Here is a 24,402-nt window from a genome sequence, read left to right as displayed (position 1 = left end):
TATGTTCTTAAACAAATGGGCTGGGCTTCTGTTCTCGTTCTATGCGTCTTACCCTTTTGATACACAATAGTTATAAATTATTTAGGCAAAGTCGGTTGATTTTCGAGTGTTTTTTCCAAACACATCATTCATTACACATGTAACATCACCGATGTCGTAATCTGAATTACTATATGTAAATGGACATATTGTTGGAATCAGAAATGAATTAAGTACTTGTACTTTTATTTAAATTTATATATAAATCATGACACTGTGTATTTTCAGTTAATATAATCTCGCATTTAAAACTGCACCGACAACTACTAAGAAAAATGATACATTAATCGCAGTGGCAGAGTTTGTTCCTGTATCAGCTGTTAATTCGCCTGTTGAGTTCAGTGTGGTTGGTAGTTGGGTATACAGCTGAATCCATTGATAATTTGTAGTATTTGGCTTCTGGCATTCTGTAGGTAATCGGATATACGAGGAGTATCGAAGGAAATCGTAGAAGCTCTGAGGGCATCCGAACTGTTCTGCGTTTGTTATAGAACATTCTATTCCTTCGTCCATCATTCTGTAGAATATAAATATATAATTGAAACAGTGACATGTAGTGGATATACAATTTGCACATGAAGCTATTTTGGGTATAATTAGTTACACAGTGTGCTAGTGACTTTATACGATATTTATGGGGTCAAGGACGTATAACTAACTAAATTTCGAAGCGGCGTTCCCCGCTGAAGCTTTTTGCAAATCTCGTGTTTTCTAGCGATTCGCGGCACTTCTCGGATGTTATCGATGCGGTATCGGGGGTTTCCTACCCTTCTAATTTACGTCCTTGATGGGGTCAAAAAATTCCAATATGGGGTGAAAGCGTGGTACTGCATATATTCCACAACGTTTAGTAAACATGTTTATTTCTAACATACCTGCAGTATTTCTCCAACCTTCAGCCAACAATCTAACCTGTAGTATTTTCCCATGGTATAACCAATATGGTAAACTACAAACGTACTTGTACCGATGATACACGGCATGGAAGTAGTTTCTTAACGCAAACAGTATTGAAGACTTGCTCATTTTAATAGGTCACTAGTCCAAATTTCACACGTTAAGATAGTCAGTAAGATAAATTCGGTTCATAGTGAACTAGTGACGGACGTAATACAATTAATTCCATATATACCGTATTAGGTCACTCGCATACTATGTAACTAATATTCCACGTTAATTCAGCACGTGGTATAACATAAGTATCTACAATATTTCAACAACGTCCAGTCAACACGTGGAATTAAAAACATACCTATAATATATCCCCCACGTATAGCCAAACATGTTGTATTTCTCAGCCGTCAAGTCAACACGTGGTATTACATACATACTTGCATTATATCCCCAACGTATAGCCAAACATGCTGTATTTCTCAGCCGTCCAGTCAACACGTGGTATTACATACATACCTACATTCATTATATCCCCAACGTATAGCCAAACATGCTGTATTTCACCGACGTTCAGTCAACACGTTGTATTGAATACGTACCTACATTATATCCCAAACGTATAGCCAAACGCTGTATTTCACCGACGTTCAGTCAACACGTTGTATTACATACATACCTACAACATATCCCCAACGTATAGCCAAACATGCTGTAATTTTCAGCCGTTTAGTCAACACGTGGTATTACATCAAATTGAGAATGGAAATGGGGAATGTATCAAAGAGACAACAAGCCGACCATAGAAAAAACAACAGCAGAAGGTCACCAACAGGTCTTCAATGTAACAAGAAATGCCCGCACCCTGAGGCGTCCTTCAGCTGGCCCCTAAACAAATATATACTAGTTCAGTGATACATACATACCTACATTATATCCCAAACGTATAGCCAACCGTGCTCCGATGCCCAGTCAACACGTGGTATTACAAACCTACCTTTACTTAATTCCTAACGTTCAGTCAACATGTTTAATTTCTATTAGACCTACTGTATTTCTCCAACGTCCAGACAACAAGTGATATTGCGTGTATACCTACATTATTTCCCAATGTTTAGTCAACATGTTTAATTTCTTACCTGCAGTATTTCTCCCATGTCCAGTCTCCTATTTGTATATTAGCATCCCATACTTCTTACCTTCAGTATTTCTCCCCAGTCCAGTCTCCCATTCTTACCTGCAGTATTTCTCCCACGTCCAGTCTCCCATTCTTACCTGCAGTATTTCTCCCACGTCTAGTCTCCCATTCTAACCTGCAGTATTTCTCCCACGTCCAGTCTCCCATTCTTACCTGCAGTGTTTCTCCCACGTCCAGTCTCCCATTCTTACCTGCAGTATTTCTCCCACGTCCAGTCTCCCATTCTTACCTGCAGTATTTCTCCCACGTCTAGTCTCCCATTCTTACCTGCAGTATTTCTCCCACGTCTAGTCTTCCATTCTTACCTGCAGTATTTCTCCCACGTCCAGTCTCCCATTCTTACCTGCAGTATTTCTCCCACGTCCAGTCTCCCATTCTTTCATGCAGTATTTCTCCCATGTCCAGTCTCCCATTCTGACCTGAAGTATTTCTCCCACGTCTAGTCTCCCATTCTTACCTGCAGTATTTCTCCCACGTCTAGTCTCCCATTCTTACCTGCAGTATTTCTCCTATGATTAGTCTCCCATTTGTATATAAGCATCCCATATTTCTTACCTGCAGTATTTCTCCAACGTCCAGTCTCCCATTTTTACCTGCAGTATTTCTCCCATGACTAGTTATCCATTATAACCTGCAGTATTTCTCCCACGTCCAGTCTCCCATTCTTACCTGCAGTGTTTCTCCCACGTTCAGTCTCCCATTCTTACCTACAGTATTTCTCCCACGTCCAGTCTCCCATTCTTAACTGCAGTATTTCTCCCACGTCTAGTCTCCCATTCTTACCTGCAGTATTTCTCCCACGTCTAGTCTTCCATTCTTACCTGCAGTATTTCTCCCACGTCTAGTCTTCCATTCTTACCTGCAGTATTTCTCCCACGTCTAGTCTTCCATTCTTACCTGCAGTATTTCTCCCACGTCCAGTCTCCAATTCTTACCTGCAGTATTTCTCCCACGTCCAGTCTCCCATTCTTACATGCAGTATTTATCCCATGTCCAGTCTCCCATTCTGACCTGCAGTATTTCTCCAATAATTAGTCTCCCATTTGTATATAAGCATCCCATACTTCTTACCTGCAGTATTTCTCCCACGTCCAGTCTCCCATTTTTACCTGCAGTATTTCTCCCATGACTAGTCATCCATTCTAACCTGCAGTATTTCTCCCACGTCCAATCTCCCATTATTACCTGCAGTATTTCTCCCACGTCTAGTCTCCCATTCTTACCTGTAGTATTTCTCCCACGTCCAGTCTCCCATTCTTACCTGCAGTATTTCTCCCACGTCCAGTCTCCCATTCTTACCTGCAGTATTTCCCTAACGTCTAGTTTCCCATTTGTATATAAGCATCCCATATTTCTTACCTGCAGTATTTCTCCCATTTCCAGTCTCCCAATTTTTACCTGCAGTATATTTCTCCCACGTCCAGTCTCCCATTCTTACCTGCAGTATTTCTCCCACGTCCAGTCTTCCATTGTTACCTACAGTATTTCTCCCACGTCCAGTCTTCCATTCTTACCTGCAGTATTTCTCCCACGTCCAGTCTACCATTCTTACCTGCAGTATTTCTCCCAGGTCCAGTCTCCCATTTGTATATAAGCATCCCATACATTATCTAGGTATACAGATGGAGATACACAGAACTTGTTATTGTACTCATTAATCAAGTATTCCCGGTTCCCAATGCATTCCATACCTTTCTCATAAACTGTAAAAATATACACAAAACTTGTTATTGTACTCATTAATCAAGTACTCCCTGTTCTTAATGCATTCCATACCTTTCTCATAAACTGTAACAAATATACACAAAACTTGTTATTGTACTCATTAATCAAGTACTCCCTGTTCTTAATGCATTCCATACCTTTCTCATAAACTGTAACAAATATACACAAAACTTGTTATTGTACTCATTAATCAAGTATTCCCTGTTCTTAATGCATTCCATACCTTTCTCATAAACTGTAACAAATATACACAAAACTTGTTATTGTACTCATTAATCAAGTATTCCCTGTTCTCAATGCATTCCATACCTTTGTCATAAACTGTAACAAATATACACAAAACTTGTTATTGTACTGATTAATCAAGTATTCCCTGTTCTCAATGCATTCCATACCTTTGTCATAAACTGTAAAAATATACACAAAACTTGTTATTGTACTCATTAATCAAGTATTCCCTGTTCTTAATGCATTCCATACCTTTCTCATAAACTGTAACAAATATACACAAAACTTGTTATTGTACTCATTAATCAAGTATTCCCTGTTCTCAATGCATTCCATACCTTTGTCATAAACTGTAACAAATATACACAAAACTTGTTATTGTACTGATTAATCAAGTATTCCCTGTTCTCAATGCATTCCATACCTTTGTCATAAACTGTAAATATACACTAAACTTGTTATTGTACTCATTAATCAAGTACTCCCTGTTCTCAATGCATTCCATACCTTTCTCATAAACTGTAAAAATACACAAAACTTGTTATTGTACTCATTAATCAAGTATTCCCTGTTCTTAATGCATTCCATACCTTTCTCATAAACTGTAACAAATATACACAAAACTTGTTATTGTACTCATTAATCAAGTATTCCCTGTTCTCAATGCATTCCATACCTTTGTCATAAACTGTAACAAATATACACAAAACTTGTTATTGTACTCATTAATCAAGTATTCCCTGTTCTCAATGCATTCCATACCTTTGTCATAAACTGTAACAAATATACACAAAACTTGTTATTGTACTCATTAATCAAGTATTCCCTGTTCTCAATGCATTCCATACCTTTGTCATAAACTGTAAAAATATTTTTAAAAGGAATTTGGGTTTTTAATGCTCTTCAACTTCATACTTTATTTCGCCTTTTATAACATTTTTGATTCGAGCGTCACTAATGAGTCTTTTGTAGACGAATCGCGCGTCTGGCGTATATATTAAATTTAGTACTGGTATCTATGATGAGTTTATCTACAAACTGAAGAATAAAGACATAAGAGAACCCCGCATCCGTAACCATACAAATTGTTATATGTCTTAATTAAATAAAGTTTTCCCGTGCTGGATTTGCATGTAATACTTGCCACTTGACGTTAAGTTATCAAATATCAATGAGATATTGGGTTACTGTCTTATTGACATGTAACTTTCATCTGCATTATTTTATCTCGATACTATTTTAAACCACTTCCCAAAACATTCAGTAATACACAATGTCTTTTTATTTCAAATCCAATGTAGTATGATCTAGCTATGTTATTTTTTATATATATATTTTTACATATTCACATATACAGTATTTTAATTCTGTTCAAGAACCATAAGTCCATTTATTAGAATTTGTATAATAAATTACTGCAACTAGCTCAGAAGATATCAGTAGTTTCAAAAAAAAATTGCAAGCCTCGAGATGAAGACCACCTACATAGCGTGATTTCAGGAAAAACGTCAAAAGACACAACAACCTGACAACGCAAAAAGCCATTGTAACTGAATAACACAGTTTGAATGTTCATTGGTTCAATATTCTTGTTATCTACATTTGGTAAGTTAATCAAATTGACGGTACCAATTTTCTTGCACCAGATGCGCATTTCGACAATACATGTCTCTTCAGTTATGCTCGTGGCCAAAATATTTTAAATCAAAAGCTTATATAAAAGATGAAAGGTAATTATCCAAAAGGTCCAACAAGTATAGCCAAATCCGCGAAAGGAATCAGAGCTTTGCATGAGGGAGATACATTCCTTAATTTATAATAATTTCCAATATTTTGTAACAGCAAAATTAATCACGGTGAAATATGAGTGAGATTAACGCATTTAAAGATTATACTGATACATGAATTCTGATTTAGAACGCCCAAGTTAGATCGTGAAATGATTATATTGATACATGAAGTCTGATTTGGAACGCCTAAGTTAGATCGTGAAATGATTAAACACAGTATCTATATGTCAAATCATTCCTAGTTATATTGAATATTTGCTTCCAATTACAGAGCACGTATATTTCAGGATAGTTTCTTTCTTTGATTGCTTTAAAAAACAGTGTTCAATTCCCCCGACGTTGCACACCCTTTATGTTTATAAGGGCATTTACAGTTAAAAAAACAGACAGACAAATAATAGTACATAAGACACAACGTCATGAACATAGAAAACTTAAAACTTGGCAACACGAGACCCCCCCCCCCCCCCCCAAAAAAAAAAAAAATCCTTCCAAAAACACTTGGTGGTAAAATATGTACTCACCATGTTTATTTTTACACGTTCCTATTATGAAGGCTTTGAATGCATCTTTGGTTACAATGTCTGGACCATTGTCTCTGTAGTCGGGACATTCGTCAATAACTTTATTGTAACAATCTAGAAGTCTAGTCATGTTGCTGAAAAATAAGAGAACAACAATCTTTATTCTTTTTTTTAAACTTATTTCAAGTTATTCTATATTTGTTTATTCAATGTTATTTCAAATGCACGCTGTACTCTGAAAGATTGACGAAGAAACATAAAATACAATATGTCTTTGGTTAGTGTCATACAATTATCAATAAACAAAAATATAATAGAAGTATACTATTACATGCTGAGGCGGATATAGAGGATTATTCAGTGGGCTGGGCCCCCTCCCCTTTCCCCTTTGTGGGAAAACATGTTGATTATATATGGAATCAATGATACATGACTGAAGCGGGACCCCTTTTAGACAGCCAGTGCCCCACCCTTATGAACATTTCTGTTATTTTTCTATGTTTTCGGTTGAATTCCATTATTTTTCGTTTCTGTATACTATTAACATACGTATATATATTATAAATAGTACTATTACCTATCATTTCCAAGCATCTTCTTCACGGAGATTACTACTATAATATATATAGAGAGAATCTCTATATGTTATAGTAGTATAATTATAGAATACACGTAGATAAACGCGAAAATGATTTCCTGTCCCTAATAAAAAGTATTAGTAAGTTTAAAACCGGAAGTCTTGTCTATGACTTTTGACTTGTCGGTATGATGAAGAAAAAAATATTTAGACGTCTTTATTTTCGGTTTTCTCCCAAAATAATCCAAACTAAAGAATTATAAGAATAGATGACAAGTGCGACGATGCAAGGTACACATCACAGATACATGATGGTTGATTCATTGTGGAAGGAAGAGAAGCGACACACAACATGAGGTCTTCTCTATAATTGTTAATGTGTTCTCTTCATGAACATACAATTGAAAATGGAAATGGGCAATGTGTCAAAGAGACAACAACCCGACCAAAGAACAGACAACAGCAGAAGGTCACCAATAGGTCTTCAATGCATATAATATTTGCCACTGAACGTTAATCAAGCAACTAAACCCTATCATATTAGTATTAAAAAAATTACCTGCACACCTCACTATGGACCATTTATATGATCGGAGAAAAAAAATCAAATCAACATTTTCTTATACTTATGTATCTGTAATTTTTGGATTTGCCACCTGGTGTACAAAACTGGTTAATATTTTTTTAGAGCGCATGTGTAGCTATTTAAAAATAGTGGGAAATTACTACTATCGATTTCCATTATATAATTGTTCCATGCAAATTATATAGAAGTTTCAATTTACTGTCAATATAATAATCAAATACCAAGCGGTTAGAGGCAAGTGAAGTTCATCTATAAATAACTATTAATTGCCATAAAGGTGAGGACTATCCAACATACATGATGCTGGAATCTTACTAACCTAAGTTCACACTCAGGAAAGAAGTGAAAATTGCCCCTGATATATGAAGCTAAAATCTCACTTACCTAACTGCACACACAGGAAAGAAGTGAGAATTGCCCATGATGTATGATGGATTCTCACTTACCTAACTTCGCACACAGGAAAAGAGTGATGACTAGCCTTAATATATGATGATGGAATCCCACTTACCTAAGTTCACACACAGGAAAGGAATGAGGTCTACCCTTAATATATGATACTGGAATCTCACTTACCTAAGTGCACACACAGGAAAGAAGTGAGGACTGGCCATGATGTATGATGCTGGATTGGCTATATTGACTCCTTCATAATAATAACAGTCTATGATACTAGCTTTCTCATCGTTACAAAGCGGGTTGTACTGATTCTTGGGAAGGACAACACGAGTCTGTTCCACTTGTGTCACTGTCAAAAGATAAGTTATTGTAGTCTGGTACAACAATGACAACGTTATAATACATAGTTTACGAATTTGAAATCATCCCTTCGTAAATTTTACGGACGTCATCACGAGTTTGTTGACCGTTATGGAATAACCGTTTCACAGATAATATCGGATATGTTCCTTATCTCATAACTACAATACCCTTTCCCATTTCACTAATGTGACTTACCAAATTAGAATTTTTACAGATTTGTAATACTAGTAACATTAGCAACACGACGTATGAGTTTGACTCTCCCTCTCGTATCGGTCGTCCCTCTTTTACAACGTATCTAAGGACTATATTTTCTATTTTAGATTAAAATAATTTACATTTTGTGCCTTTTAGAACTGTTATTCACGACCATACATAATTACATAATGAGGATACGGAAACACATGTTTTATACAATGAGATAATTCCATGACTTCCTTGAGCATAAAAAGTATGTGTATGTTTTCTTTTATCTATATAGCACCCAAGGGTGACTGGGCAATAAAAATATGGTCACTTGGTTTTTTTTCGACTAGCATCAAAACGCTTGCCGAAGTGATGCGTTCGTTTGGTTGTACGGAATGTACAAGTTGGCACCAACGTCCGGTCAGAATGGGGGCGTTAAATCCGATGTCTCGTGTAAAGAGAGTGTCACGATGTTTTCACGGTAAGTACCCTTGCAACTGTGTTGCAACTACTCTTCTAGGCAACATTTCTGGACTTTATGCAACCAACAGTCAAACAATACATCTAACATGTTTAACCCCGCCACATTATTTATGTATGTGTCTGTCATATGTTTTTCGTTCATTTTTATGCCCCACCTGCGATAGTAGAGGGGCATTATGTTTTCTGGTCTGTGCGTCCGTCTGTTTGTTCGTCCGTTTGTCCCGCTTCAGGTTAAAGTTTTTGGTCAATGTAGTTTTTGATGAAGTTGAAGTCCAATCGACTTCAAACTTTGTACACATGTTCCCTAAGATATGATCTTTCAAACTGTAATGCCAAACTTTAGAGTGTTTACCCCAATTTCACTGTCCATTGTACATATAAAATGATAGTGCGAGTGGGGCATTCGTGTACTGGGGACACAATCTTGTTTTTACATAAATAAGGACGTTAGTTTTCTCGTTTGAATTGTTTTACATTGTCTTATCGGGGCCTTTCATAGCTGACTATGCGGTATGGACGTTGCTCATAGTTGAAGGCCGTACGGTGACCCATAGTTGTTAATGTCTGTGTCATTTTGGTCTTTTATGGATAGTTGTCTCATTGGCAATCATACCACATCTTCTTTTTATATCTATATATGAATTAATATATAATAAATTGTCTTTCACTTTTCTTTAAATGCCCCTTCTTATTTCGCATACTTTTTCAACTACACGAGTTCAATGTAACAGTTTTAAAGATATTAAAAAAAAGTCATTAGTATGACGAATTATGGTCGGAAAACTGAGACGAATTATTGTCTGAAAACTGAAACCGCCTTTTCTTTTAAAGAAATTACACCATGAAAGTTGAAAATGTAATATCTGAAATTTATAAAAATCTAAAGTGGGCGGGCTCAAGTCAATAGTAGTAAACAATTCACCAAAGATATTGGTTAAGGCGTTTTAGAGTTATTGTCCGACATGTCGACGACGGACAGACAACGATATACCATAATACTTCCCTTAAGGGGCATATAAAAACAAAATATCAGCATGTAAAATCCCAGTCAGCAGACTAACAGTGGGCCAACGTTGGCAAATGGTCGTCCCGTTGGTCGACCGTTGGTGTTGGCTTCACAACATTGGCCCAACGTTGGCAAATTGTCGGTTCGTTGGTCGCAAGTTTATGTTGGCTGCACAACATTGGCCCAACGTTGGCAAATTGTCGGTCCGTTGGTCGCAAGTTTATGTTGGCTGCACAACATTGGCCCAACGTTGGCAAATTGTCGGTACATTGGTCGCACGTTGGTGTCGGCTGCACAACATTGGCCCAACGTTGGTCTGTTGTTGTAAATTCATATTATTATCTCATGGTGGTTATAAATAATCGGGCAAATGTTGGCATTATGTTTGTAGCAACATAGGGCCGATATGAAATTTTGTTAATAGAATTGATTATATAATATTTTACGCTTTATTTCTCTTGTGAGGCGGATAATTTCACCGCGCTGAAGTACGTCCATTATTCATAGTTCATTATTCATTATTCAATAATGAATAATGAAATAGTTCACTATTCATTATTCAATATTAAATAATGAATAATGAAATAGTTTATATTTCATCATTCAACTTGAAGCGGTGAATAGTGAAATAAAAGATAAAAAAATTGACTGTGACACTATAGCTATATCCCGTATTTCTAAATTCGTCTTTTTGGTGATATCTAACAAATGTTCAAATTAATATCAGAAACAATAGATAAAAACACTCTTTAAGTTTCATTTTATATAGTAATCTAGTTCTTAGTTTCGGAGGATAAACTAGTGGTGTTTTCCTAACTATTTTTAACAGGAATTCCATGGTTCAATGTATGGACGACCTGAATACCAAAACATATTTTTCAAAATTGAAATAATCTACGTGGTCTTTCTTTTTTAGTTTTCACTAGACCTTTGCTATTCTCAATCCTTTATGTTTTTTAGATAAAACAAGTCGATTGTGCCACAATGACCAAAAGAGAGTTACGGAAATGCTAAAATACGCGTGAAAATTAAGAAATAGTCAATTTTGAATAATGAAATGGATATTTGGAATAATGGAATGGACTGCTGCGACCCTTTAACCCCTCATTTTAGATAAACCTTATACCTCATTCGAAAGCTTATTACGAGAGGAACAAAATGTATATAGTCAACATGTTCAGCGATGCATATTAGAGAACTTAAATATCGAAATACGCGTGAAAAATTAAGAAATAGTCAATTTTGAATAATGAAATGGATATTTTGAATAATGGAATGGACTGCTGCGACCCTTTAACCCCTCATTTTAGATAAACCTTATACCTCATTCGAAAGCTTATTACGAGAGGAACAAAATGTATATAGTCAACATGTTCAGCGATGCATATTAGAGAACTTAAATATCGAAATACGCGTGAAAAATTAAGAAATAGTCAATTTTGAATAATGAAATGGATATTTTGAATAATGGAATGGACTGCTGCGACCCTTTAACCCCTCATTTTAGATAAACCTTATACCTCATTCGAAAGCTTATTACGAGAGGAACAAAATGTATATAGTCAACATGTTCAGCGATGCATATTAGAGAACTTAAATATCGAAATACGCGTGAAAAATTAAGAAATAGTCAATTTTGAATAATGAAATGGATATTTTGAATAATGGAATGGACTGCTGCGACCCTTTAACCCCTCATTTTAGATAAACCTTATACCTCATTCGAAAGCTTATTACGAGAGGAACAAAATGTATATAGTCAACATGTTCAGCGATGCATATTAGAGAACTTAAATATCGAAATACGCGTGAAAAATTAAGAAATAGTCAATTTTGAATAATGAAATGGATATTTTGAATAATGGAATGGACTGCTGCAACCCTTTAACCCCTCATTTTAGATAAACCTTATACCTCATTCGAAAGCTTATTACGAGAGGAACAAAATGTATATAGTCAACATGTTTAGCGATGCATATTAGAGAACTTAAATATCGAAATACGCGTGAAAAATTAAGAAATAGTCAATTTTGAATAATGAAATGGATATTTTGAATAATGGAATGGACTGCTGCGACCCTTTAACCCCTCATTTTAGATAAACCTTATACCTCATTCGAAAGCTTATTACGAGAGGAACAAAATGTATATAGTCAACATGTTCAGCGATGCATATTAGAGAACTTAAATATCGAAATACGCGTGAAAAATTAAGAAATAGTCAATTTTGAATAATGAAATGGATATTTTGAATAATGGAATGGACTGCTGCGACCCTTTAGCCCCTCATTTTAGATATAAACCTTATACCTCATTCGAAAGCTTATTACGAGAGGAACAAAATGTATATAGTCAACATGTTCAGCGATGCATATTAGAGAACTTAAATATCGAAATACGCGTGAAAAATTAAGAAATAGTCAATTTTGAATAATGAAATGGATATTTTGAATAATGGAATGGACTGCTGCGACCCTTTAACCCCTCATTTTAGATAAACCTTATACCTCATTCGAAAGCTTATTACGAGAGGAACAAAATGTATATAGTCAACATGTTCAGCGATGCATATTAGAGAACTTAAATATCGAAATACGCGTGAAAAATTAAGAAATAGTCAATTTTGAATAATGAAATGGATATTTTGAATAATGGAATGGACTGCTGCGACCCTTTAACCCCTCATTTTAGATAAACCTTATACCTCATTCGAAAGCTTATTACGAGAGGAACAAAATGTATATAGTCAACATGTTCAGCGATGCATATTAGAGAACTTAAATATCGAAATACGCGTGAAAAATTAAGAAATAGTCAATTTTGAATAATGAAATGGATATTTTGAATAATGGAATGGACTGCTGCAACCCTTTAACCCCTCATTTTAGATAAACCTTATACCTCATTCGAAAGCTTATTACGAGAGGAACAAAATGTATATAGTCAACATGTTTAGCGATGCATATTAGAGAACTTAAATATCGAAATACGCGTGAAAAATTAAGAAATAGTCAATTTTGAATAATGAAATGGATATTTTGAATAATGGAATGGACTGCTGCGACCCTTTAACCCCTCATTTTAGATAAACCTTATACCTCATTCGAAAGCTTATTACGAGAGGAACAAAATGTATATAGTCAACATGTTCAGCGATGCATATTAGAGAACTTAAATATCGAAATACGCGTGAAAAATTAAGAAATAGTCAATTTTGAATAATGAAATGGATATTTTGAATAATGGAATGGACTGCTGCGACCCTTTAACCCCTCATTTTAGATAAACCTTATACCTCATTCGAAAGCTTATTACGAGAGGAACAAAATGTATATAGTCAACATGTTCAGCGATGCATATTAGAGAACTTAAATATCGAAATACGCGTGAAAAATTAAGAAATAGTCAATTTTGAATAATGAAATGGATATTTTGAATAATGGAATGGACTGCTGCGACCCTTTAACCCCTCATTTTAGATAAACCTTATACCTCATTCGAAAGCTTATTACGAGAGGAACAAAATGTATATAGTCAACATGTTCAGCGATGCATATTAGAGAACTTAAATATCGAAATACGCGTGAAAAATTAAGAAATAGTCAATTTTGAATAATGAAATGGATATTTTGAATAATGGAATGGACTGCTGCGACCCTTTAACCCCTCATTTTAGATAAACCTTATACCTCATTCGAAAGCTTATTACGAGAGGAACAAAATGAATATAGTCAACATGTTCAGCGATGCATATTAAAGAACTTAAATATCGAAATACGCGTGAAAAATTAAGAAATAGTCAATTTTGAATAATGAAATGGATATTTTGAATAATGGAATGGACTGCTGCGACCCTTTAACCCCTCATTTTTGATAAACCTTATACCTCATTCGAAAGCTTATTACGAGAGGAACAAAATGTATATAGTCAACATGTTCAGCGATGCATATTAAAGAACTTAAATATCGAAATACGCGTGAAAAATTAAGAAATAGTCAATTTTGAATAATGAAATGGATATTTTGAATAATGGAATGGACTGCTGCGACCCTTTAACCCCTCATTTTAGATAAACCTTATACCTCATTCGAAAGCTTATTACGAGAGGAACAAAATGTATATAGTCAACATGTTCAGCGATGCATATTAGAGAACTTAAATATCGAAATACGCGTGAAAAATTAAGAAATAGTCAATTTTGAATAATGAAATGGATATTTTGAATAATGGAATGGACTGCTGCGACCCTTTAACCCCTCATTTTAGATAAACCTTATACCTCATTCGAAAGCTTATTACGAGAGGAACAAAATGTATATAGTCAACATGTTCAGCGATGCATATTAGAGAACTTAAATATCGAAATACGCGTGAAAAATTAAGAAATAGTCAATTTTGAATAATGAAATGGATATTTTGAATAATGGAATGGACTGCTGCGACCCTTTAACCCCTCATTTTTGATAAACCTTATACCTCATTCGAAAGCTTATTACGAGAGGAACAAAATGTATATAGTCAACATGTTCAGCGATGCATATTAGAGAACTTAAATATCGAAATACGCGTGAAAAATTAAGAAATAGTCAATTTTGAATAATGAAATGGATATTTTGAATAATGGAATGGACTGCTGCGACCCTTTAACCCCTCATTTTTGATAAACCTTATACCTCATTCGAAAGCTTATTACGAGAGGAACAAAATGTATATAGTCAACATGTTCAGCGATGCATATTAAAGAACTTAAATATCGAAATACGCGTGAAAAATTAAGAAATAGTCAATTTTGAATAATGAAATGGATATTTTGAATAATGGAATGGACTGCTGCGACCCTTTAACCCCTCATTTTAGATAAACCTTATACCTCATTCGAAAGCTTATTACGAGAGGAACAAAATGTATATAGTCAACATGTTCAGCGATGCATATTAGAGAACTTAAATATCGAAATACGCGTGAAAAATTAAGAAATAGTCAATTTTGAATAATGAAATGGATATTTTGAATAATGGAATGGACTGCTGCGACCCTTTAACCCCTCATTTTAGATAAACCTTATACCTCATTCGAAAGCTTATTACGAGAGGAACAAAATGTATATAGTCAACATGTTCAGCGATGCATATTAGAGAACTTAAATATCAAAATACGCGTGAAAAATTAAGAAATAGTCAATTTTGAATAATGAAATGGATTATTCAAAATAAGCATTTCATTATTCAAAATTGACTATTTCTTAATTTTTCACGCGTATTTCGATATTTAAGTCCTGTAATATGCGTTGCGGAACATGTTGACTATAAACATTGTGTTACGCTCGTTATAAGCTTTCGAATGAGGTATTAAGTTTATCTATAATTAGGGGCTAAAGGGTCGCAGCAATCCATTCCATTATTCAAAATATCCATTTCATTATTCAAAATTGGCTATTTCTTAACTTTCGCGCGTATTTCAACATTTAAGTCCTCTAATATGCGTTGCGGAACATGTTGAGTATATGCATTTTGTTCCTCTCGTAATAAGCTTTCGAATGAGATATAAGATTTTTCTAAAATGAGGGGCTAAAGGGTCGCAGCAGTCCATTCCATTATTCAAAATATCCATTTCATTATTCAAAATTGGCTATTTCATAATTTTCACTCGTATTTCGACAGTTAAGTCCTGTAATATGCGTTGCGGAACATGTTGACTATATACATTTTGTTCCTCTCGTTATCAGCTATCGAATTAGGTATAATGTTTATCTATAACTAGGAGATAAAGGGTCGCATCAGTCCATTCCATTATTCAAAATATCCATTTCATTATTCAAAATTGGCTATTTCGTACTATTCACGCGTATTTCGACATTTAAGTCCTCTAATATGCGTTGCGGAACATGTTGACTATAAACATTTTGTTCCTCTTGTTATAAGCTTTCGAATGAGATATAAGGTTTATCTATAATTAGGAATTAAAAGGTCGCAGCAGTCCATTCAAGTATTCAAAATATCCATTTCATTATTCAAAATTGGCTATTTCTTAATTTTCACGCGTACATTGACATTTAAGTCCTCTGATATGCGTTGCGGCACATGTTGACTATTTACATTTTGTTCCTCTCGTTATAAGCTTTCGAATTAGGTATAATGTTTATTTATAATTAGGGGGAAAAGGGTCCTAGCAGTCCATTCCATTATTCAAAATAACCATTTCATTATTCAAAATTTGCTATTTCGTAATTTTCACGCGTATTTCGACATTTTAAAAGTCCTCTAATATGCGTTGCAGAACATGTTGACTATAAACATTTTGTTACGCTCGTTATAAGCTTTCGAATGAGGTATAAAGTTTATCTATAATTGTGGGCTAAAGGGTCGCAGCAGTCCATTCCATTATTCAAAATATCCATTTCATTATTCAAAATTGGCTATTTCTAAACTTTCACGCGTATTTCGACATTTAAGTCCTCTAATATGCGTTGCGGAACATGTTGACTATATGCATTTTGTTCCTCTAGTAATAAGCTTTCGAATGAGGTATAAGGTTTATCTAAAATGAGGGGCTAAAGGGTCGCAGCAGTCCATTCCATTATTCAAAATATCCATTTCATTATTCAAAATTGGCTATTTCATAATTTTCACTCGTATTTCGACATTTAAGTCCTGTAATATGCGTTGCGGAACATAATGACTATATACATTTTGTTCCTCTCGTTATAAGCTTTCGAATTAGGTATAATGTTTATCTATAATTAGGGGGAAAAGGGTCGCAGCAGTCCATTCCATTATTCAAATTATCCATTTCATTATTCAAAATTGCTTATTTCGTAATTTTCACGCGTATTTCGACATTTAAGTCCTCTAATATGCGTTGCGGAACATGTTGACTATATACATTTTGTTCCTCTTGTTATAAGCTTTCGAATGAGGTATAAGATTTTTCTATAATTAGGGGCTAAAGGGTCGCAGCAGTCCATTCCATTATTCAAAATATCCATTTCATTATTCAAAATTGGCTATTTTGTAATTTTCATTCGTATTTCGACATTTAAGTCCTGTAATATGCGTTGCGGAACATGTTGACTATATACATTTTGTTCCTCTCGTTATAAGCTTTCGAAGTAGGTATAACGTTTATCTATAATTAGGGGATAAAGGGTCGCAGCAGTCCATTTCATTATTCAAAATATCCATTTCATTATTCAAAATTGGCTATTTCGTAGTTTTCACGCGTATTTCGACATTTCAGTCCTCTAATATGCGTTGCGGAACATGTTGACTATAAACATTTTGTTACGCTCGTTATAAGCTTTCGAATGAGGTATAAAGTTTATCTATAATTAGGGGCTAAATGGTCGCAGCAGTCCATTCCATTATTCAAAATATCCATTTCATTATTCAAAATTGGCCATTTCTTTACTTTCACGCGTATTTCGACATTTAAGTCCTCTAATATGCGTTGCGGAACATGTTGACTATATATTTTTTTTCCTCTGGTTATAAGCTTTCCAATGAGGTATAAGGTTTATCTATTATTCTGGGCTAAAGGGTCGCAGCAGTCCATTCTATTAATCAAAATATCCATTTCATTATACAAAATTGGTTATTTCTTAACTTTCACGCGTATTTCGACATTTGAGTCCTCTAATATGCGTTGCGGAACATGTTGACTATATACATTTTGTTCCTCTTGTTATAAGCTTTCGAATGAGATATAAGATTTTTCTAAAATGAGGGGCTAAAGGGTCGCAGCAGTCCATTCCATTATTCAAAATATCCATTTCATTATTCAAAATTGGCTATTTCATAGTTTTCACTCGTATTTCGACAGTTAAGTCCTGTAATATGCGTTGCGGAACATGTTGACTATATACATTTTGTTCTTCTCGTTATAAGCTATCGAATTAGGTATAATGTTTATCTATAATTAGGGGATAAAGGGTCGCATCAGTCCATTCCATTATTCAAAATATCCATTTCATTATTCAAAATTGGCTATTTCGTAGTTTTCACGCGTATTTCGACATTTAACTCCTCTAATATGCGTTGCGGAACATGTTGACTATAAACATTTTGTTCCTCTTGTTATAAGCTTTCGAATGAGATATAAGGTTTATCTATAATTAGGGGCTAAAAGGTCGCAGCAGTCCATTCCTGTATTCAAAATATCCATTTCATTATTTAAAATTGGCTATTTCTTAATTTTCACGCGTATATTGACATTTAAGTCCTCTGATATGCGTTGCGGAACATGTTGACTATATACATTTTGTTCCTCTCGTAATAAGCTTTCGAATGAGGTATAAGGTTTATCTATAATTCGGGACTAAAGGGTCGCAGCAGTCCATTCTATTTTTCAAAATATCCATTTCATTATTCAAAATTGGCTATTGCTTAATTTTCATGCGTATTTCGACATTTTTGCAGTCCTCTAATATGCGTTGCGGAACATGTTGACTATAAACATTGTGTTCCTCCCGAAATTAGCTTTCAAATGAGGTAGAAGGTTTATCTATAATTAGGGGCTTAAGGGTCGCAGCAGTCCATTTCATTATTCAAAATATCCATTTCATTATTCAAAATTGGCTATTTCGTAATTTTCACGCGTATTTCGACATTTTAGTCCTCTTATATACGTTGCGGAACATGTTGACTATATACATTTTGTTCCTCTTGTTATAAGCTTTCGATTCAGATATAAGGTTCATCTATAAGAAGTGGCTAAAGGGTCGCAGCAGTCCATTCCATTATTCAAAATATCCATTTCATTATTCAAAATTGGCTAACATGTTTAACCCCGTCGAATTATTTATGTATGTGTCTGTCCCAAGTCAGGAGTCTGTAATTCAGTGGTTGTCGTTTATCTATGTTTTACATATTTGTTTTTCGTTCATTTTTAAAAATAAATAAGGCCGTTAGTTGTATTGTTTAAATTGTTTTACATTGTCTTATTGGGGCCTTTCATATCTGACTATGTGGTATGGGCTTTGCTCATTGATGTAGGCTGTACGGTGAGCTATAGTTGTTGATGTCTGTGTCATTTTGGTCTTTTGTGGATGTTTGTCTCATTCACAATAATACCACATCTTCTTTTTTATATTTCCTCATTTTTATGCATATTGTGGCATTTAGGTCGTCCGTAAATCCTCTTATGGTCATTGCGATCAAAATATAGCTATAGTGTCACGGTCAATTTTTTTTATATTTTTTTTCACTATTCACTGCTTCAATTTGAATAATGAAACATAAACCATTTCATTGTTCATTATTCATTTTTCAATATTGAATAGTGAATAATGGACTATTTCATTATTCATTATTGAATAATGAATAATGAACTATGAATAATGGACGTACTTCAGCCCGGTGATAATTTCGATTGCAGCAGTCTTTATGAAAAGTTAATGTTATACCGAAAGTGTTTATCAACTGAAATTACATTTACAACTATCTTGGGCCAATGCTGGCCCAACGTTGCGTGATCATATATTATACTCTATATATAAGTCAGGTAAGATTTTTACTGGAATATCATTACTGTAATAACAAAAATGTATATCGTAAACATAGATTGTCTGGTTAAAAATTAAAATTTATTGCAATCATTATTTATAATAACTTTATTCATTAAACTTTGTGAAACATAATAATAGCAATTATATGCAGAGTGATATTTGATACAGCCATTCTGTTAATCAAGCCCATTCTGATAAGGTTGATCATATGTTCGACAAATTTCAAAGATAGTTGCTATGGTAATTAAGTTTATAGGAAATCTGAATGTAATGGGATGGTCACTTTTGTGATTATTTCCTGTTGTGTATTTGTAAGAAAGCAGTGATACGAAGAAAACAAAAAGAGAAAATCATGTCATCTGAGATTCAAAGAGAAAGATAGTAACATGTAAGTTGTAACTTTAAAAAATCTGATATACATGTATAATATATACGATTCAGAATGACAAATACAATATGATTTTTTTAATCTGAGGAATGTTGTTAAAAATCAAAACATATATTAATTTCGATCTTGAAGTTTATACGTTTCGGACGAAATATTTTCTAGATTTTTAATCATTTCAATCCTATTAATTATCATGAAATATTTGCCACTGAACATTAGTATCTTCAAACAAATGGTAAATTATATAAATCTATAACCACAACATGTATGATCATTACTGAAGTTAATGGAATAAAATTGTCTTAAGATGTACCTTATTCCGTAATGTTTCAAAAATGGGGTATAATGATTTCTACTTCATTAAAATATAAATGAATTTGTTAGTTTTATTGTATTTCTAAATCGCATGCAAACAGATACGACATATTTGTGAAACCTGATCATATACACACCTGAATGTGTAACAGTGTTTTTATATATCAAATATACAACTGTTCATTAATACACATCTAAATTATTCTTTATATATCATGTATATTACGAATATATAAAGTATGATACCGAATTCTGAAATAATACTAAAAAGGGTTTGTTATACCCACAAATCCGTCTAATACTAATGAATTTCTGACCATTAGACAAATAACCAATATAAAAAATATGGTTATTTAAGATTTTATTTTGTATTTAATAGTGTTTAAACTATTTAGAATATACATATCTAGAAGGGAGATTACGCACGCATGCATTAGACAAATACGCAATTCAAGTTTACTTATAACTTTATTACAGAGTCGGTTAGAAAAAAAACATAGCTGTAAAGAGTCTTCGGATAAGGAGATAGATGATGCAGCTAAAGATTGGCGGCGCTTAAGCCTTGACAGAGAAGGTGACAAGAAACAGAGAAGGGAAAAAAGAATAACATATATAAATAATAATGACACTGTTGAAGTTCAAATTGAGGAGGACACTACTCGTGGTGACGACCAATGATATCAAATTTAAAATAAATAAAGTTTCATCTTCTGAATTATTTAATTTTCATTCTGGATCTGGAACCAATACAACTAAAATTACATCTCCGAAAAAACTATTTGTATGATCGCCTAACCATAAGCCATACGTCATTTGTTCTGTTAAAGAAATAAATGAAATTGATATGAAAAAAGATGTGGTATGATTGCTAATGAGACAACTCTTTACAAGACACCAAATGACACAGAGTTAATCTGGTCGATCCATCAAACATTGCGTCACACAATAAATAAAATTAAAGAGGCACAGTTCATGAAAAAAACAAGGACAGTAACAACAATGGGTAATACAAAAATACAGAATTGCTACCTTAAACTTTGGCAGTTTGGAATACAAAAAAAGATCAAATGCGCTCCGGAGTATTTATCATATACAGCTCCTCATGCAGCATCCATTGTAATTTGGTTGAAACAATAGACCAACGTATTGCCAACATAAAAATGAGAAATACCTACCTTGGACCAACATAGTGCCAACATAAGAAAAGATATTTCTACGTTGGTCCAACGTTGTGCCAACATGGATTTCGTTTTTCATACAATGGTCCAACGTTGGCTCTATGTATTGCATATAACCGTACAATGTTGGGCCAACATGCAGCCATCATGTTGTGCCAACGTAGGCCCACTGTGCACTTATACGTTGGGCCAACGTTAAAATACAACGATGGGCCAATGCAATGATATACGTTGTGCCAATGTTGGGCCAACATACTCATGTTGTCTGGGATATTATCCTATTTGTATTTTCCCTAGCAAAATTGGAATTTTCATACCATGTCCCTGAACTGGTAAGGGTTATATAGAAAAGTCTGTATCAAGTTTTTTACAATGAAATAAATTAAAATCAACAAAAATAAATATAAGTGGTGAGCCGTTTCCACCCCAATACTAATTGATACATTCTGAAGGATGTTCGCTACTATGTTAAAAAAAATAACAAGCTTTTTAAAAGACTGTTATGAAATGATAGAATATACATAAAGAAGCTAAAAAGCAGAAAAAATGGAAGGTCCCCGTGCTCATTTTCGAGATATAAGCCATTGTAAATTTGGCGGGAAATAGTTCTCTCTAGATTTTTCTTATATTTAACATTGGCACACTTTTGGTTAAAAAACATACCAAGGATTTTATAAGATTTTGAAATATGGCTTATTAAACTTTATGTAATAAAATTATAAAAAGAAAAGTAGGGGTTAGTGGGCAATTTTTTTAATGGCAATCCATGGATAAAACCAGAGGACTCCGAAAATCTGGCAAAAATTCAAAAAATAGAGGCTGACATTTTAATGTCGAATCTTAATCCGTTGTACGAAACTTATCAAGTTAGTAAATTGATGAGAAAGAAATACAATCGTAGTCTTGAAATGAACTTTCTAATCCATTTATTTTGTCTCTACGCTCTTCAGAATTCCAAATTAAAAATAAATTATAATTTTATTTAAATCTGATAGTTAGTAAATAATTAGATGCATTTTACTACATATTTACTAATTGTAAGGTTGTACTTACCACAAAAAAGAAAAATGAAAAATATTTCCTTTATATTCATAACTCTATCAATGTTAATGACCACAAACCAGTCTCAATAGAATCACATTTAATCAGAAGTTGAAATTTATAAATATGTAATTCGATATGTTGATATGATGATCTCCACGTGTTTACAGAAATATGAAGAGGTGTAGCCGAGGGATACTGATCGAAATGATTTGGAGATGATCCAGAATAAACAACATTCACAGCTTTTAGTGTCTCACACATCTCATCCTTAATTACAATCAATTATAAATGACTTTCATTTACACGCAGTCATGTGTTTACTTATTTTAAATGACCATACGGTGACCTATAGTAGTTAATTTCTGTGTCATTTGGTCTCTTGTGGAGAGTTGTCTTATGGCAATCATACCACATCTTCTTTTTTTTTTATATATATTGTAATGAATTTTGCTTAAAATTACTGATTATATTAACATTTTGGTCAACTCTATACGAAAAATTATACTTTTTTTTATAAATATAAATTTGAGTTAATTTATAATTGCTGTGTATCTAATAAGTGATTTTAAATCAATTTAACGGTGATACATATTTATTTTTCAGATAAAACGATACAAAAAATGTATCCAATATTTAATGTCATGATTTCTGATTGATTGGTGTTAGATTTACGCCTCACCAGGACAAAACAATTTTTGTATAAGGTGGTGTTACATGATATTTTTTGTGAAAAAATTATTCTTAGATAGTATATATAAAAAACAAATAGTGTGTGTGTCTAACTGCTCTGTATCGGAAAAGCTTTTTTAAAACAATTTTAGGTAGAAAAATACTTATGTTAGCTCATTTTGTGTGAAGCGTAGCGAAGCACAATAACAATTAATTGTACCAGTTGTAAGATGTTTTGCGTGTCTTCGGGGGGAGGGGTACAAAGATAAACAAAACCTGTGTATTAATTTGACACATGTTACAAAAACGGCACTCAGCCAATTACCCATATAGTTATATTGATATGGAAGTAATATATATATATATATATATATATATATATATATATATATACGAGTCTAAATTGAAAACTACGTTCAAACCTATGACTGCGTTGGATAAAAACCGCAATTTTTATACGTGTGCATGTCAAACAAATTTCGTTGTAAAAGGGTCTAAAAACAGCACAAACAACATTTTCCAAAAGACCAAAAGCGTGAAAAGGTATATTTAAACAAAACGCATTTGACTAACAGGTCGAACAACTGATGTTCTTTAACCCTGCTGACTGCCATTGACGATTGCCAAATAAAATTGACCACAAGATGTTAATATAAATTTAATACGTCACAGAAAAAAAAATAATTTGTTAACTTGTGGACAGGATGTTGTGCCACAAACATTCGGTGTCAATATTTCTTTAGTACACCATATCCGGATTTCGACAATAAATGTCTCTTCAGTGATGTTAGGGATCGAAACGGTATTTGGAAGGCCATATAAAAAGTACCCTCATTTTTTAGAGAAAGTACCCTCATTTTTAGATTAACTCTTGAATTTTAAGAGTCAATATAAGGATGAACGGATCATATAAACCGGAGGGAAAATATGATACATGCCCAAACAAAAAATATAAACGAGTCTAAATTGAAAACTACGTTCAAACCTATGACTGCGTTGGATAAAAACCGCAATTTTTATACGTGTGCATGTCAAACAAATTTCGTTGTAAAAGGGTCTAAAAACAGCACAAACAACATTTTCCAAAAGACCAAAAGCGTGAAAAGGTATATTTAAACAAAACGCATTTGACTAACAGGTCGAACAACTGATGTTCTTTAACCCTGCTGACTGCCATTGACGATTGCCAAATAAAATTGACCACAAGATGTTAATATAAATTTAATACGTCACAGAAAAAAAAATAATTTGTTAACTTGTGGACAGGATGTTGTGCCACAAACATTCGGTGTCAATATTTCTTTAGTACA

General features: G+C 33.7%; 1 protein-coding gene and 1 long non-coding RNA gene across 2 annotated transcripts; one reads left to right on the top strand and one right to left on the bottom strand.

Moving 5' to 3' along the window:
• Positions 1–234: 234 nt before the first annotated feature.
• LOC134719440 (uncharacterized) lies at positions 235–22,593 on the bottom strand. Its single transcript, XM_063582436.1, has 5 exons — positions 22,433–22,593; positions 8,135–8,306; positions 6,396–6,529; positions 3,681–3,831; positions 235–556 (listed from the first exon to the last, which is right to left on the bottom strand). Exons 1-5 carry the CDS (start codon positions 22,470–22,472, stop codon positions 268–270), a joined length of 786 nt encoding a protein of 261 aa, XP_063438506.1. The 5' UTR covers positions 22,473–22,593; the 3' UTR covers positions 235–267.
• LOC134719436 (uncharacterized) lies at positions 19,715–20,916 on the top strand. Its single transcript, XR_010107581.1, has 2 exons — positions 19,715–19,886; positions 20,679–20,916. It is a non-coding gene; the product is annotated as an uncharacterized LOC134719436 (long non-coding RNA).
• Positions 22,594–24,402: the final 1,809 nt, after the last annotated feature.

Source organism: Mytilus trossulus, chromosome 5 (assembly GCF_036588685.1).
Source record: "Mytilus trossulus isolate FHL-02 chromosome 5, PNRI_Mtr1.1.1.hap1, whole genome shotgun sequence".
Lineage (NCBI taxonomy): Eukaryota > Metazoa > Mollusca > Bivalvia > Mytilida > Mytilidae > Mytilus > Mytilus trossulus.
Note: the sequence above shows the minus strand (reverse complement) of the source record. Positions and strands in the feature narration are given on the sequence as shown.